Genomic DNA, 15,458 nt, shown 5'->3' with positions numbered 1-15,458 from the left:
TGTCGCCACTGCTGTTTGTATGACGTCACTACCGTTGTCTGATCTTTGTATGTCGTCACTACCATTGTCTACCCTTTACATGTTTTCATTACCATTGTCTGACCTTTTTATGTCGTTACTACTGTTGGCTACACTTTGTATGTCATCACTACCGTTGTCTGACCTTTGTGTGTCATCACTACTATTGTCTGACCTTTGTATGTAATCACTACCGTTGTCTGACCTTTGTATGTCATCACTACCGTTCTCTACCATTTGTATGTCGTCACTACCGTTCTCTACCATTTGTATGTCGTCACTACCGTTGTCTGACCTTTGTATGTCATCACTACTATTCTACACCATTTGTATGTCGTCACTACCGTTGTCAACCCGTTGTATGCCGTCACTACCGTTGTCTGACCTTTGTGTGTCGTCACTACCGTTGTCTGTCCTTTGTTTGTCTTCACTACTGTTGTCTACCCTTTGTATGTCGTCACTACCGTTGTCTGACCTTTGTATGTCATCACTACCGTTGTCTGACCTTTGTGTGTCATCACCAATATTGCCTGACCTTTGTATGTCATCACTACCCTTTGTTTGTTGTCACTACCGTTGTCTGACCTTTGTATGTCGTCACTACCGTTGTCTACCATTTGTATGTCGTCACTACCGTTGTCTGACCTTTGTATGCCATCACTATCATTCTATACCATTTGAATGTCGTCACTACCGTTGTCTACCCGTTGTATGCCGTCACTACCGTTGTCTGACCTGTGTGTGTCGTCACTACCATTGTCTAACCTTTGTATGTCGTCACTACTATTGTCTGACCTTTGTATGTCATCACTACAGTTGTCTACCCTTTGTACGTCGTCACTACCATTGTCTACCATTTGTATGCCGTCACTACCGTTGTCTGACCTTTGTGTCGTCACTACTGTTGTCTGACCTTTGAATGTCTTCACTACCGTTGTCTGACCTTTGTATGTCGTCACTACCGTTGTATTACCTTTGAATGTCTTCACTACCGTTGTCTGACCTTTGTATGTCGTCAATACGGCTGTCTGCCGTTTGTATGTATTCACTACCGTTGTCTGACCTTTGTATTTCATCACTACCGTTGTCTAACCTTTGTATGTCGTCCTTACCGTTGTCTAGCCTTTGAATGACGTCACTACCGTTGTCTGACTTTTATATGTCGTCAACACCGTTGTCTGACCTTTGTATGTCATCACTAACGTTGTCTGACCTTTGAATGTCGTCACTACCGTTGTCTGACCTTTGTATATCGTCACTATCGTTGTATGACCTTTGTATGTCATCACTAACGTTATCTGACCTTTGTATGTCGTCACTACCGTTGTCTCTCCTTTTTATGTCATCACTGCCGTTGTTTGACCTTTGTAGGTTGTCACTACCGTTGTCTGTCTTTTTCATGTCGACGCTACCGTTGTCTGAACTATGTATGTCATCACAACCGTTGTCTGACCTTTGAATGTCGTCATCACCGTTGTCTGATCTTTGTATGTAGTCACTACCGTTGTATACCTCTTGTATGTCATCACTACCATTGTCTAGCCTTTGAATATCTTCACTACCGTTGTCTGACCTTTATATGTCATCACTTCCGTTGTCTGACCTTTGTATGTCGTCACTACCGTTCTCTGACCTTTGTATGTCATCAACACCGTTGTCTGACCTTTGTATGTCATCACTAGAGTTGTCTGATCTTTGAATGTCGTCACTACCGTTGTCTGACCTTTGTATGTCATCACTAACGTTATCTGACCTTTGTATGTCTTCACTACCGTTGTCTGACCTTTGTATGTCGTCACTAACGTTGTCTGACCTTTGTATATCGTCACTACGGCTGTCTGCCATTTGTATGTCGTCACTACCGTTGTCTGACCTTTGTATGTCATCACTACCGTTGTCTGACCTTTGTATGTCATCAACACCGTTGTCTGACCTTTGTATGTCATCACTAAAGTTGTCTGACCTTTGAATGTCGTCACTACCGTTGTCTGACCTTTATCTATCGTCACTACCGTTGTCTGACCTTTGTATGTCATCACTAACGTTATCTGACCTTTGTATGTCTTCACTACCATTGTCTGACCTTTGCATGTCGTCACTAACGTTGTCTGACCTTTGTATGCCGTCACTACCGATGTCTGACCAATATATGTCGTCACTACCTTTGTCTGACCTTTGTATGTCGTCACTACCGCTGTCTTCCGTATGTATGTCGTTGCTACCTTTGTCTACCCTTTGTATGTTCTCACTACCGTTGTTTGACCTTTGTATGTCATCACTACCGTTGTCTGATCTTTGTATGTCGTCATTACCGTTGTCTTACCTTTGAAGGTCGTCACTTCTGTTGTCTGACCTTCTATACCCTCACTACCGTTGTCTGACCTTCTATGCCCTCACTATCGTTGTCTGACCTTTGAATGTCCTCGCTAACGTTGTCTGTCCTTTTCATGTCGTCACTACCGTTGTCTGACCTTTGTATGCCATCATTACCGTTGTCTGACGTTTGTTTGTCATCACTTCCGTTGTCTGTCCTTTGTATGTCGTCACTACCGTCGTCTGATAGTTGTATGTCGTCACTTCCGTTGTCTACTCTTTGAATGTAGTCAGTACCGTTGTCTACCCTTTGTATGTCGTCACTACCGTTGTTCGACCTTTGTAAGTCGTCACTACCGTTGTCTGACCTTTGTATGCTGGCACTACCGTTGTCTGACGTTTGTATCTCGTCACTACCGTTGTCTACTCTTTGTATGTCGTCATTACCGTCGTCTGACCTTTGTATGTCGTCACTACAATTGTCTGACATTTGAATGTAGTCACTTCCGTTGTCTACTCTTTGTATGTCATCACTACCGTTGTCTGACCTTTGTATATCGTCACTACCGTTGTCTGACATTTGTATGTCGTCACTTCCGTTGTCTACACTTTGTATGTAGTCAGTACCGTTGTCTACTCTTTGTACGTCGTCACTACCGTTGTCTGACCTTTGTATGTCATCACTACCGTTGTCTGACATTTGTATGTCGTCACTTCCGTTGTCTACTCTTTGAATGTAGTCAGTACCGTTGTCTACCCTTTGTGTGTCGTCACTACCGTTGTTCGACCTTTGTAAGTCGTCACTACCGTTGTCTGACCTTTGTATGCTGGCACTACCGTTGTCTGACGTTTGTATCTCGTCACTACCGTTGTCTGTCCTTTGTATGTCGTCATTACCGTTGTCTAACCTTTGTATGCCGTCACTACCGTTGTCTGACCTTTGTATGCCGTCACTACCGTTGTCTGACCGTTGTATGTTGTCACTACCATTGTCTGACCTTTGTATGACGTCACTACCGTTGTCTTCCCTTTGTATGTCGTCACTACCGCTGTCTGACCTTTGTATGACGTCAGTACCGATGGCTGACCTTTGTATGTCGTCACTACCCTTGTCTGACCTTTGTATACCGTCACTACCGTTCTCTGCCCCTTTGTATTTCGTCACTATCTTTGTCTGACCTTTGTATGACGTCACTACCGATGTTTGACCTTTGTATGTCGTCACTACCGTTGTCTGACCTTTGTATGCCGTCACTACCGCTGTCTTACCATTGTATGTCGTCACCACCGTTGTCTGACCTTTGTGTGTCGTCACTACTGTTCTCTACCCCTTTGTATTTCGTCACTATCTTTGTCTGACCTTTGTATGACGTCACTACCGATGTTTGACCTTTGTATGTCGTCACTACCGTTGTCTGACCTTTGTATGCCGTCACTACAGCTGTCTTACCATTGTATGTCGTCACCACCGTTGTCTGACCTTTGTATGTCGTCACTACTGTTATCTACACTTTGTATGTCGTCACTACCGTTGTCTGACGTTTGTATGCCATCCCTACCCATGTCTGACCTTTGTTTGCTATCACTACCGTTTTCTGACCTTTCGATGTCGTCTCTGCCGTTCTCTGACCTTCGTTTGTTGTCACTACCGTTGTTTACCCTTCTTATTTCATTACCGATGTCTACCCTTTGTATGTCGTCACTACCGTTGTCTTACCTTTGTATGTCGTCATTACCGTTGTCTGACCTTTGTATGTCGTCTCTACCGTTGTCTGACTTTTGTACGCCGTCACTACCTTTCTCTGACCTTTGTATGTCGTCACTACAGTTGTCTACCCTTTGCATGTCGTCACTACCGTTGTCTACCATTTGTACGTTGTCACTACCGTTGTGTACCCTTTGTATGCCGGCCTTACTGTTGTCTGATCTTTGTACGCTGTCACTACCGTTGTCTGACCTTTGTATCTCGTCACTACCGTTGTCTTACCTTTGAATGTCGTCACTACCGTTGTCTGTTCTTTTTATGTCGTTACAACCGTTGTCTTTCCTTTGTATGTCGTCACTACTGTTGTATGTTCTTTGTATCCCGTCAGTGCCGTTGTCTGACCTTTGTATGTCGTCACTGCCGTTGTCTGACCGTTGTATGTCTTCTTTGCCGTTTTCTGACCTTTGTATGTCATTACCGTTGTCTGTCCTTCTCATGTCGCCATTACCGTTGTCTGTCCTTTTCATGACGTCACTACCGTTGTCTGACCTTTGTATGTCGTCATTACTGTTGTCTGTCCTTTTCATGTCGTCATTACCGTTGTCTGTCCTTTTCATGACGTCACTACCGTTGTGTGACCTTTGTATGTCGTCATTGTCTGACCTTTTGTATATCATCACTTCTGTTGTCAGTTCTTTTCATGTCGCCACTGCCGTTTGTATGTCGCAACTAACGTTGTCTGACCTTTGTATGTCGTCACTACCGTTGTCTACCCTTTGCATGTCTTCATTACCATTGTCTGACCTTTTTATGTCGTCACTACTGTTGGCTACCCTTTGTATGTCATCACTACCGTTGTCTGACCTTTGTATATCGTCTCTACTGTTGTCTGTCCTTTGTTTGTCGTCACTACCGTTATCTGACCTCTGTATGTCGTCACTGCCATTGTCTGCCCTTTATATGTCGTCACTGCCGTTGTCTACCTGTTGTATGTCTTCACTTCCGTTGTCTGACCTTTGTATGTCGTCACTGCCGTTGTCTGTCCTTTGTCGTCACTACCGTTGTCTGTCGTCTCTACCGTTGTATTTCGTCTCTACCGTTGTCTGTCCTCTGTATGTCGTTACTTCCGTTATCTTCCCTTTGTTTGTCGTCGTTTCCGTTGCTTGATCTTTTGTATGTCGTCACTACCGTTATCTACCCTTTGTTTGTCGTCACTTCCGTTGTTTGACCTTTTGTATGTCGTCACTGCCGTTGTCTACATTTTTGTTAGTCGTCACTACCGTTTTCTGACCTTTGTATGTCGTCGATTATGATCGTAGGCTGCAGGAATAACGAGTCTGCCTCCTGAGAGTTATTCTGTCAGACCTGACCTAACTAAGAGGTCAAAGAAATATAAACCTGTAAATGTATATAGTAAACACTCGATTGAATTTGATGAGTAGTTTAAAAGTATGAGCAGTGAACAAGAATATATATAAAGGACTTGACATGAGATATAGAGAGTTTGCTGGAGGCGTGAGGTTCGCATTCAGAAGGTCTTGACGCCATTTGAGCTGAAGAAATCGTGAGTGGAGGTCGTCCTCCGTTCCAGCCCCTGGTGAGGAAGAACCCCTGAGTGATATACCTTCAAGAAGAAGGAAGTGGACAGACGTCTCGATATGAGGAATAAGTCTGGATGTGTCAGCTCAAGTTGTGGACTGCAGGGAGAGTGTGGAGCAGTTTTGTGGGCAGCTGAGAGCGCCCTGGTGGTGACCGCTCTGTCAGTGAGCGCCACGAGCGGATCAGATTCTGTGGTAAGCTCATTTTAACCAGTTAACAGTGATTGCCTGTTGTTGGTCGTGTGCCCAGATACCGTAGTAGATGTTTATAGATGTGTTAGGCATATTTTATTAAGGCAGAGAGCCTAAATAAGGAGTTAAGACGAGGAAGCCAGCTGGAGGAACGAGCAGCGTGTCCTTCCTCGCCGAGCTCCTTATGGCAACTAACAGGACCAGCCGCCGGCTGCCTCAAGAGAGAGGAGACCGGCCTGGTGGAGGATGGACCAGCCCAAGCGTAGGGGAGTCCCCTCGCAGCATGTGGGAAGCAGAAAGATGTCGATGAAGACATTTAGTGTGTAGTTTATTTTAGTTATTTGTTTATAGGGAAACATTTTTATAGGCGTGTCAATGGGTTGCAGGTTTGTCTGGGGAAAGGAGTTGCTGAGAGAACTTCGAGGCCAGTAGAGGAGGAGTCAGTGGATGGAACTCCAAGGCTATTGAAGAAATACTGAGCTCTATGGAAGAGCAGCCCCATAGGAGGAGTAGGACCTCAAGTTGTGAAAAGACAGCAGTGGAGTACAGTTTTACGTGCCTTTGTGATACCTGTGGTGAAGCGCCATTGTTGTTTAAGGAAGACTTCGTGGTGTAGCAGCCGGGAGAGCTGTGGAAGACCTTGGTAGACAATTCTGTGAGAACCTGAAGTGTTCAGGGTAGTGAACCTATGGATGCAGAGAGGAGATTCTTATTGATTACTTATAGAGGGTTGATAGAGTGTTTGTCATTAGCGTGTATGACGCAGTGGAAGGTGAGTGATTGGACGTTTGTATCAAGGAATATTTATACTGATGTTTATGTTGTTGCAGCCATGGGCTGGGTTCCTTGTGTATATTTATTTATATATATTCTAGGGCTAATAGTGCTGTATTGCATTACAAGATTTAACCCACTAGGTGAGGTTGGTAGCATAAGTGGCGAGCCAGGAGTTGGGCTACCACTTGGTATAAGCGGCTGATAGAGTCCTGATGGTATTGGATTGCAACCTGACTATAATAGTATAGAGTGTTGGAGTCATATTATTATTTTTGTATATGTGTCGTACATGCTCATTGCCTTAGTAAATGTATATAAATTTTCCGGTGTTTGCCCTTGTCCTAGTGAAGCTTCCCAGAAAGTAGAAGAGAGAAAGAGAAATCACCACAGCTGTGGACAGGGTGGTATAGAGTTATAATTCAATAAAGGGGAATTGAGGAGGTCATACCAAATAAGGAGAGAGTGGGGAGTCACAGCGGCTCGAATTGGGTGTGTGCACGTGAGGAGGCCAGTGTTGGAGCTGCATCCCCTGAATGTGTGACGTTGAGCCCCTCACCAAGAGCAGGAAGCGTACAGGGTGATCTCCTGATCAAAGTACGAGCACTCTACGGGTTTTGATTGGTTGTATGGAAGGGATGTACGCACCTTACCTACAACAACGTAATACGTTACTACCGTTGTCTGACCTTTGTATGTCATCACTACCGTTGTCTGTCCTTTGCATGTCGTCACTACCGTTGTCCACCGTTTGTAAGTCGTCACTACCGTTGCCTGCCCTTTATAGTGCTCCAGGGCTGTTTTTTCCTATTAGAGAGTGCTGTACATGCTGGTATGGCGGTGTGTCCACTCACAGGATGAGCGGCGCTGCCCAATAAACTCGCCCCTCGGGGCAAAACTTAAATTACATTATAGCATTATAGCAGATTGATGAAGAAATAGACCGTGGAGTCAAAATCCACCACTCGCTGAAAGTTACACAGCAGGTAGGAGCAACAGTCAGAAAATCTAACCAATCACTTGGAATAATCAAGCTTACCATTGACTTCAAGAAAAATAAGATAGTGATTCAATTGTATAAATCTCTTGTGCGCCCCATTTGGATTACTGTATCCAAGCATTGAGACCACATCTTTAGAAGGACATAGCTGCTCCTGATAAAGTGAAACATCGGGCAACAAAAATCATTCCAGAGCTAAGTTATCTCACGTATCAGGAACGGTTGAGGGCCACAGGGCTAACATCACTGCAAACCAGGCATGCCAGGACGGATCTTAATGAAACTTAAAATATTGAACAATTTGGAGGATGTTGAGCCAGATATCTTCTTCAGAAGGTCAGATGTAACACAAACAAGGAGCAACTGTTTCAAGCTTAACAACTCAAATGGGGGTGGGGGCCTTCGACATGCCGCCGGCTTCCTGTCTTCATCAAAGCCACTAGTGTTAGTGGCTCTCAGGTAAACACAGGTAAACCGACATTTCACACATTTCCCCGAGGGTTTGGTATTACAGGTACCATTAGCAGGGTCGTGGTTCTGGTATTACAGGTACCATTAGCAGGGGTTGTGGCTCTGGTATTACAGGTACCATTAGCAGGGTCGTGGTTCTGGTATTACAGGTACCATTAGCAGGGGTCGTGGCTCTGGTATTACAGGTACCATTAGCAGGGTCGTGGTTCTGGTATTACAGGTACCATTAGCAGGGGTCGTGGCTCTGGTATTACAGGTACCATTAGCAGGGTCGTGGCTCTGGTATTACAGGTACCATTAGCAGGGGTCGTGGCTCTGGTATTACAGGTACCATTAGCAGGGGTCGTGGCTCTGGTATTACAGGTACCATTAGCAGGGGTTGTGGCTCTGGTATTACAGGTACCATTAGCAGGGGTCGTGGCTCTGGTATTACAGGTACCATTAGTAGGGGTCGTGGCTCTGGTATTACAGGTACCATTAGTAGGGGTCGTGGCTCTGGTATTACAGGTACCATTAGTAGGGGTCGTGGCTCTGGTATTACAGGTACCATTAGCAGGGGTTGTGGCTCTGGTATTACAGGTACCATTAGTAGGGTCGTGGCTCTGGTATTACAGGTACCATTAGTAGGGGTCGTGGCTCTGGTATTACAGGTACCATTAGCAGGGTCGTGGCTCTGGTATTACAGGTACCATTAGTAGGGGTCGTGGCTCTGGTATTACAGGTACCATTAGCAGGGTCGTGGCTCTGGTATTACAGGTACCATTAGCAGGGTCGTGGCTCTGGTATTACAGGTACCATTAGCAGGGGTTGTGGCTCTGGTATTACGGGTACCATTAGCAGGGTCGTGGCTCTGGTATTACAGGTAACAAACTACGCACTCTTAAAGGTCACTTATAAGAACATAAGATTGAAGGTAACTGCAGAAAGCCTATTGGCCCATACGAGGCAGCTCCTATTTATATCCATCCAATCTCATTTATATATGTATAACCTACGCTTGAAACAACCAAGGGATCAGACTGCTACTGTGTTACGTGGTAATTAGTTCCTCAAATCAACAACCCTCTTACCGGATTAGTATTTACCCAGGTGTTTCCTAAATCTAAAAACCTAAACCTGCCCGAAACGCTTTGCGTAATAGTGGCTTTAGGCATTGTATGTACTAGCTCTATCATTGTATGTACTAGCTCTATCATTGTATGTACTAGCTCTATCATTGTATGTACTAGCTCTATCTATAAAGCCAACAAACTTTGTAAATCTCTTTATGTATGTACCTTTACCTAAATAAATATTCTAATTCTAATTCTAATTCTAAATTTAATCAATGTAAACGTATTGTTTCGTGTTCCATTTTATGTTGGTACTTTTATTCCCCCTTTTATATGCCCATTCCTCTACTTGTGCACCTCTTCCATGTCACACCTCATTCTTCGCCTTTCTAGAGAAGGAGGGAGGTAAGTATCAGGGGAAAGGGCCAAGCCATTACGACTATATAGCACTGTGAAGGGGGTCAGGATAAGGATTTTGGGATGGGACGGGGGCAGGAATGGTGCCCAACCACTTGGACGGTCGGGGATTGAACGCCGACCTGCATGAATCGTCTACCGTCCAGCCCAAATGGTTGGACTCGCCTTTCTAGAGAATATAAATATAAGCTTTGTCATCATTCTTCATATGACTGGTTTTCTAATTTTGGGGGGATTAACTTTGTCATCCTACGCTGGATGTGTTATAGTGAATTTATATCCATTCTATAATACGGCGACCAAAACTGAACTGCATAATCTAAATGGGGCCTAACCAGAGCAAGATATAGCTGAAGAACCACACCAGGTGTGGTTCTTCAGGTGTTCCAGGTGTCTTGTTACTAACGCTTCGATTAATAAATCCCAGTGTCCTATTTGCCTTATTACGAACATTCATGCATTTATTTTTTTTTGTTTCAAATTCTTACTTATCATAACTCCCAGATCCCTTTCGCAATCCGACTTCGCAATCTCAACACCATCTAGCTCGTATCTTGTAACTCTATCATCATTACCTAGCCTCAGAACTTTACATTTATCAGCATTAAACTGCATCTGCCAATCCTTTGACCATTTAAAAACCCTATTTAGATCAACTTTAAGCGATAATGAGTCTTCTTCTGAGTTATCTCACTCCCGATTTTTGTATCATCGGCAAATTTGCAAATATTGCTACTCAAACCTGAATCTAAATCATTTATATATATTATGAATAACAGAGGTTCCAGGACAGAGCCTTGAGGCACTCCACTTACAACATTTTCCCACTCTGTCTTAACCCCATTTATACTGACTCTCTGTTTCCTTTGGTACAGCCATGCCCTAATCCAACTTAATATAGCACCCCCAATACCACGAGCCTTTATCTTCTTAATCAATTTTCCATGTGGCACTGTATCAAAAGCTTTGTTAAAGTCAAGGTGCACAACATCACAAATCTTACCACTATCAACTGCCTCAACTATGCTGGAATGTTTTGAAGAACGTCAAAAGAGTACAATTGAGCTACTTTATATCCCGATAGTCACGGTGCTCTTAAAGCAAATTAACAACAAATCAGCAACCGAATTTAGGAAAGGCGTTCAGAATGTGAGCTTCCAAATCTACCAGATGTCATTCGTGTTGCAACGCAACGAAAGTCAAATCACATCTCATACGTTCAAACACCCGCAGGACTCGTCAGGGCGAGGGAGCGAAAATCCCTAAACGATGTGGCTAGCGTCAACGGTCTGTGGCTGGGTCAACGGTCTGTGGCTGGGTAAACGGTCTGTGGCTGGGTCAACGGTCTGTGGCTGGGTCAACGGTCTGTGGCTGGGTCAACGGTCTGTGGCTGGGTCAACGGTCTGTGGCTGGGTCAACGGTCTGTGGCTGGGTCAACGGTCTATAGCTGGGTCAACGGTTTGTGGCTGGGTCAACGGTCTGTAGCTGGGTCAACGGTCTGTGGCTGGGTCAACGGTCTGTGGCTAGGGTCAACCGTCTGTGGCTAGGGTCAACCGTCTGTCGCTAGGGTCAACGGTCTGTGGCTAGCGTCAACGGTCTGACATGTTCAAAGTGGTAAGAATCTTGACGTTACTTGACAAGTTCAAAACATACAAATAAAGCTTCAGACAAAAACCATTGAAATTTCAATCACTTGCAGATGAAGCCTACTAGTTGCGGGTAAATAATCAGCTTTAAAACATCACAAATGAGGCAGTCTGTAATACCAAATCTTTGTTAGTCATGAATAATCAACTTTATGACAATTTTATCCCACAATAAATCCTGTGAGATAGTGTATTAAAATACATTCTGGCTACTATCTTGAGGATCCATCAGAAACTCCTGAACAAAAGACAATCTACGTGCTCCCACTACCTGTCTTCTATTATTGCTTCGCCTATAACTCCCTCTTGCCTATAAATCTCTTGTTTTCATCGGTCTCTCGCTTCCTAATAAAACTTAAAGCTCCCAAAATCACACTGCATACTTCAGGAGATAAAGACTGTGCACATACTTCAGACGACCCAAGTAATCCGTCAGAATCCAGAACAAAAGACGATCTGAAGTCCACAACTCCCTTTACAAACATCTCTGAGAAATATCACACAGTTGCGCCCTGCTGACAAATACCAAACACGCTTCATGCCGCTGTCGTCTGCCACGGGCGCAACAATCTAACCTCACGCACATTTAAGGCTTGATTCTGTGATCTATTACCTCCAGCAACTCGCCCTTAATGCATCCAGTACCTTTGCACTCTCTCCCCCCGTTCGTGGAATTTGAATGTTGGGATCGAAAACCATTCGGTATTCTTGTGATAGTTTCCGATCCCCAAAACCTTATTCATGTCATGGTTTTATAGACATTTTATGGGCATTCCGATCTGCCCCAGACTGAATATGGTTATTCGGTTCCCAATAATTTTATAATGATTAAGGTTTTTTCATTCGTCTGCTAATCTCTCTCTGAATGCGTTTTGTGAGGTTTTAATTTTGTGTGTGGCGGCCCCGAGCGGAGAGGAATGCCGGGGCGTCACAGTCCTGCGCAGGCGCCGTAGGTAATGACCAACGTTCGCCTACCGCGATATCCACGAACTCGTCCGGACTCATCCCAGATTCCTGACCCCTGGCCGCCGCCGCCGCCTCGTCTTGACGAACTGGTACACCTGTCAACTTGCCAGTTATGGCAGACACGCCAAACTTGAGACATTATTTTCGTACACGATCTTTAATACTATGTTTGTTTTAGTGTTTCAAACCTAACGGAAGAAATATATACATACATACATATATATATATATATATATATATATATTATATATATATATATATATATATATATATATATATATATATATATATATATATATATATATATGTCGTACCTAGTAGCCAGAACTCACTTTTCAGCCTACAATGCAAGGCCCATTTTGCCTAATAAGCCAAGTTTTCATGAATTAATATATTTTCTCTAATTTTTTTCTTATGCAATGATAAAGCAACCTATTTCATTATGTAAGAGGTCAATTTTTTTTTTATTGGAGTCAAATTAACGTAGATATATGACCGAACCTAACCAACCCTACCTAACCTAACCTAACCTATCTTTATAGGTTAGGTTAGGTTAGGTAGCCGAAAAAAGTTAGGTTAGGTTAGGTTAGGTAGTCGAAAAGCAATTAATTCATGAAAAACTTGGCTTATTAGGCAAATCGGGCCTTGCATAGTAGGCTCAGAAGTGAGTTCTGGCTACTAGGTACGACATATATATATATATATATATATATATATATATATATATGTCGTACCTAGTAGCCAGAACGCACTTCTCAGCCTACTATTCAAGGCCCGATTTGCCTAATAAGCCAAGTTTTCTGAAATAATATATTTACTATAATTTTGTTCTTATGAAATGATAAAGCAACCCTTTTCTCTATGTATGAAAAGATAATATATATATATATATATATATATATATATATATATATATATATATATATATATATGTCGTACCTAATAGCCAGAACTATTCAAGGCCCGATTGCCTAATAAGCCAAGTTTTCATGAATTAATGTTTTTTCGTCTACTTAACCTACCTAACCTAACCTAACCTAGCTTTTTTTGGCTACCTAACCTAGCCTTACCTATAAATATAGGTTAGGTTAGGTTAGGTAGGGTTGGTTAGGTTCGGTCATATATCTACGTTAATTTTAACTCCAATAAAAAAAAATTGACCTCATACATAGAGAAAAGGGTTACTTTATCATTTCATAAGAAAAAAATTATAGTAAATATATTAATTCAGGAAAACTTGGCTTATTAGGCAAATCGGGCCTTGAATAGTAGGCTGAGAAGTGAGTTCTGGCTACTAGGTACGACATATATATATATATATATATATATATATTATATATATATATAATATATATATATATATATATAATATATATATATGTATATATATATATATATATATAACTGAAAACTCACACCCCAGAAGTGACTCAAACCCATACTCCCAGAAGCAACGCAACTGGTATGTACAAGACGCCTTAATCCACTTGACCATCACGACCGGACATAATGAGGTGATAGCCGAGGCTATTTGAACCACCCCACCGCCGGCACTCGGATAGTTATCTTGGGCATAGCATTTTACCAAATCACCTCATTCTTTGGGGCACACGTGAGGAACACAAATGCGAACAAGCCTGAATGGTCCCCAGGACAATATGCAACTGAAAACTCACACCCCAGAAGTGACTCGAACCCATACTCCCAGAAGCAACGCAACTGGTATGTACAAGACGCCTTAATCCACTTGACCATCACGACCGGACATAATGAGGTGATAGCCGAGGCTATTTGAACCACCCCACCGCCGGCACTCGGATAGTTATCTTGGGCATAGCATTTTACCAAATCACCTCATTCTTTGGGGCACACGTGAGGAACACAAATGCGAACAAGCCTGAATGGTCCCCAGGACAATATGCAACTGAAAACTCACACCCCAGAAGTGACTCGAACCCATACTCCCAGAAGCAACGCAACTGGTATGTACAAGACGCCTTAATCCACTTGACCATCACGACCGGACATAATGAGGTGATAGCCGAGGCTATTTGAACCACCCCACCGACCAAGATAACTATCCGAGTGCCGGCGGTGGGGTGGTTCAAATAGCCTCGGCTATCACCTCATTATGTCCGGTCGTGATGGTCAAGTGGATTAAGGCGTCTTGTACATACCAGTTGCGTTGCTTCTGGGAGTATGGGTTCGAGTCACTTCTGGGGTGTGAGTTTTCAGTTGCATATTGTCCTGGGGACCATTCAGGCTTGTTCGCATATATATATATATATATATATATATATATATATAATATATATATATATATATATATATATATATATATATATATATATATTATTAAATATGACCGAAAAAGTAAGATTAATAACTCTAACACGAATTTTCTCAATCTTTCGTACATTTCTTTTCACTGTTGGAGGTAATTCAAAAATCAATTCTCCAAAATTCATTTTTATTTCTAGTCTGACGCGACACGAGCGCGTTTCGTAAAACTTATTACATTTTCAAAGACTTTGAAAAGACTTAGTCTCTGAAAATGTAATAAGTTTTACGAAACGCGCTCGTGTCGCGTCAGACTAGAAATAGAAATGAATTTTGGAGAATTGATTTTTGAATTACCTCCAACAGTGAAAAGAAATGTACGAAAGATTGAGAAAATTCGTGTTAGAATTATTAATCTTACTTTTCGGTCATATTTAATAATATATGTCTACAGGAAAGACTGCTACCAATTATACTAATATATATATATATATATATATATATATATATATATATATATATATATATATATATATATATATATATATATATATATATATATATGTCGTACCTAGTAGCCAGAACGCGCTTCTCAGCCTACTATACAAGGCCCGATTTGCCTAATAAGCCAAGTTTTCCTGAATTAATATATTTTCTCTAATTTTTTTCTTATGAAATGATAAAGCTACCCATTTCATTATGTATGAGGTCAGGTTTTTTTTATTGGAGTTAAAATTAACGAAGATATATGACGGAACCTAACCAACCCTACCTAACCTAACCTAACCTATCTTTATAGGTTAGGTTGGGTTAGGTAGCCGAAAAAGTTAGGTTAGGTTAGGTTAGGTAGGTTAGGTGGTCGAAAAACAAATAATTCATGAAAACTTGGCTTATTAGGCAAATCGGGCCCTGCATAGTAGGCTGAGAAGTGCGTTCTGGCTATTAGGTACGACATATATATTATATATATATATATATATATATATATATATAATATATATATATATATATATATATATATATTAT

At 42.2% G+C, this 15,458-nt stretch overlaps 2 protein-coding genes across 2 annotated transcripts; both read right to left on the bottom strand.

The window, feature by feature from the left end:
* Window positions 1–1,593: 1,593 nt before the first annotated feature.
* LOC138354524 (dentin sialophosphoprotein-like) lies at window positions 1,594–4,200 on the bottom strand. The gene is made up of 3 exons (XM_069308886.1): window positions 4,049–4,200; window positions 2,401–3,449; window positions 1,594–1,976 (listed from the first exon to the last, which is right to left on the bottom strand). The coding sequence occupies exons 1-3, from the start codon at window positions 4,198–4,200 to the stop codon at window positions 1,594–1,596; spliced, it is 1,584 nt and encodes a 527-aa protein (XP_069164987.1).
* A 114-nt stretch (window positions 4,201–4,314) lies between these two features.
* Window positions 4,315–4,713, bottom strand: LOC138354523 (insoluble matrix shell protein 4-like). The gene has a single exon (XM_069308885.1). It carries the CDS (start codon window positions 4,711–4,713, stop codon window positions 4,315–4,317), a length of 399 nt encoding a protein of 132 aa, XP_069164986.1.
* Between the last annotated feature and the right edge of the window lie 10,745 nt (window positions 4,714–15,458).

This window comes from Procambarus clarkii, chromosome 63, assembly GCF_040958095.1.
Source record: "Procambarus clarkii isolate CNS0578487 chromosome 63, FALCON_Pclarkii_2.0, whole genome shotgun sequence".
Taxonomy (NCBI): Eukaryota; Metazoa; Arthropoda; class Malacostraca; order Decapoda; family Cambaridae; genus Procambarus; species Procambarus clarkii.
The sequence above is the reverse complement of the archived record's forward strand: the minus strand, read 5'-3'. Positions and strand labels throughout refer to the sequence as shown.

Excerpts from the sequence above, each read along its gene's own strand:
- LOC138354524 (XM_069308886.1), bottom strand. The coding sequence starts at position 4,200 with ATGGTAGACAACGGTAGTGACGACATGCAAAGGGTAGACAACTGTAGT. Across the intron at positions 3,450-4,048 it reads GGTAATGACGACATACAAAG|GTCAGACAAGGGTAGTGACG; the intron begins GTAAGACAACGG and ends CGGTATACAAAG. Across the intron at positions 1,977-2,400 it reads CGATAGTGAGGGCATAGAAG|ACAACTTTAGTGATGACATA; the intron begins GTCAGACAACGG and ends TTCAAAGGTCAG.
- LOC138354523 (XM_069308885.1), bottom strand. The coding sequence starts at position 4,713 with ATGATATACAAAAGGTCAGACAATGACGACATACAAAGGTCACACAAC.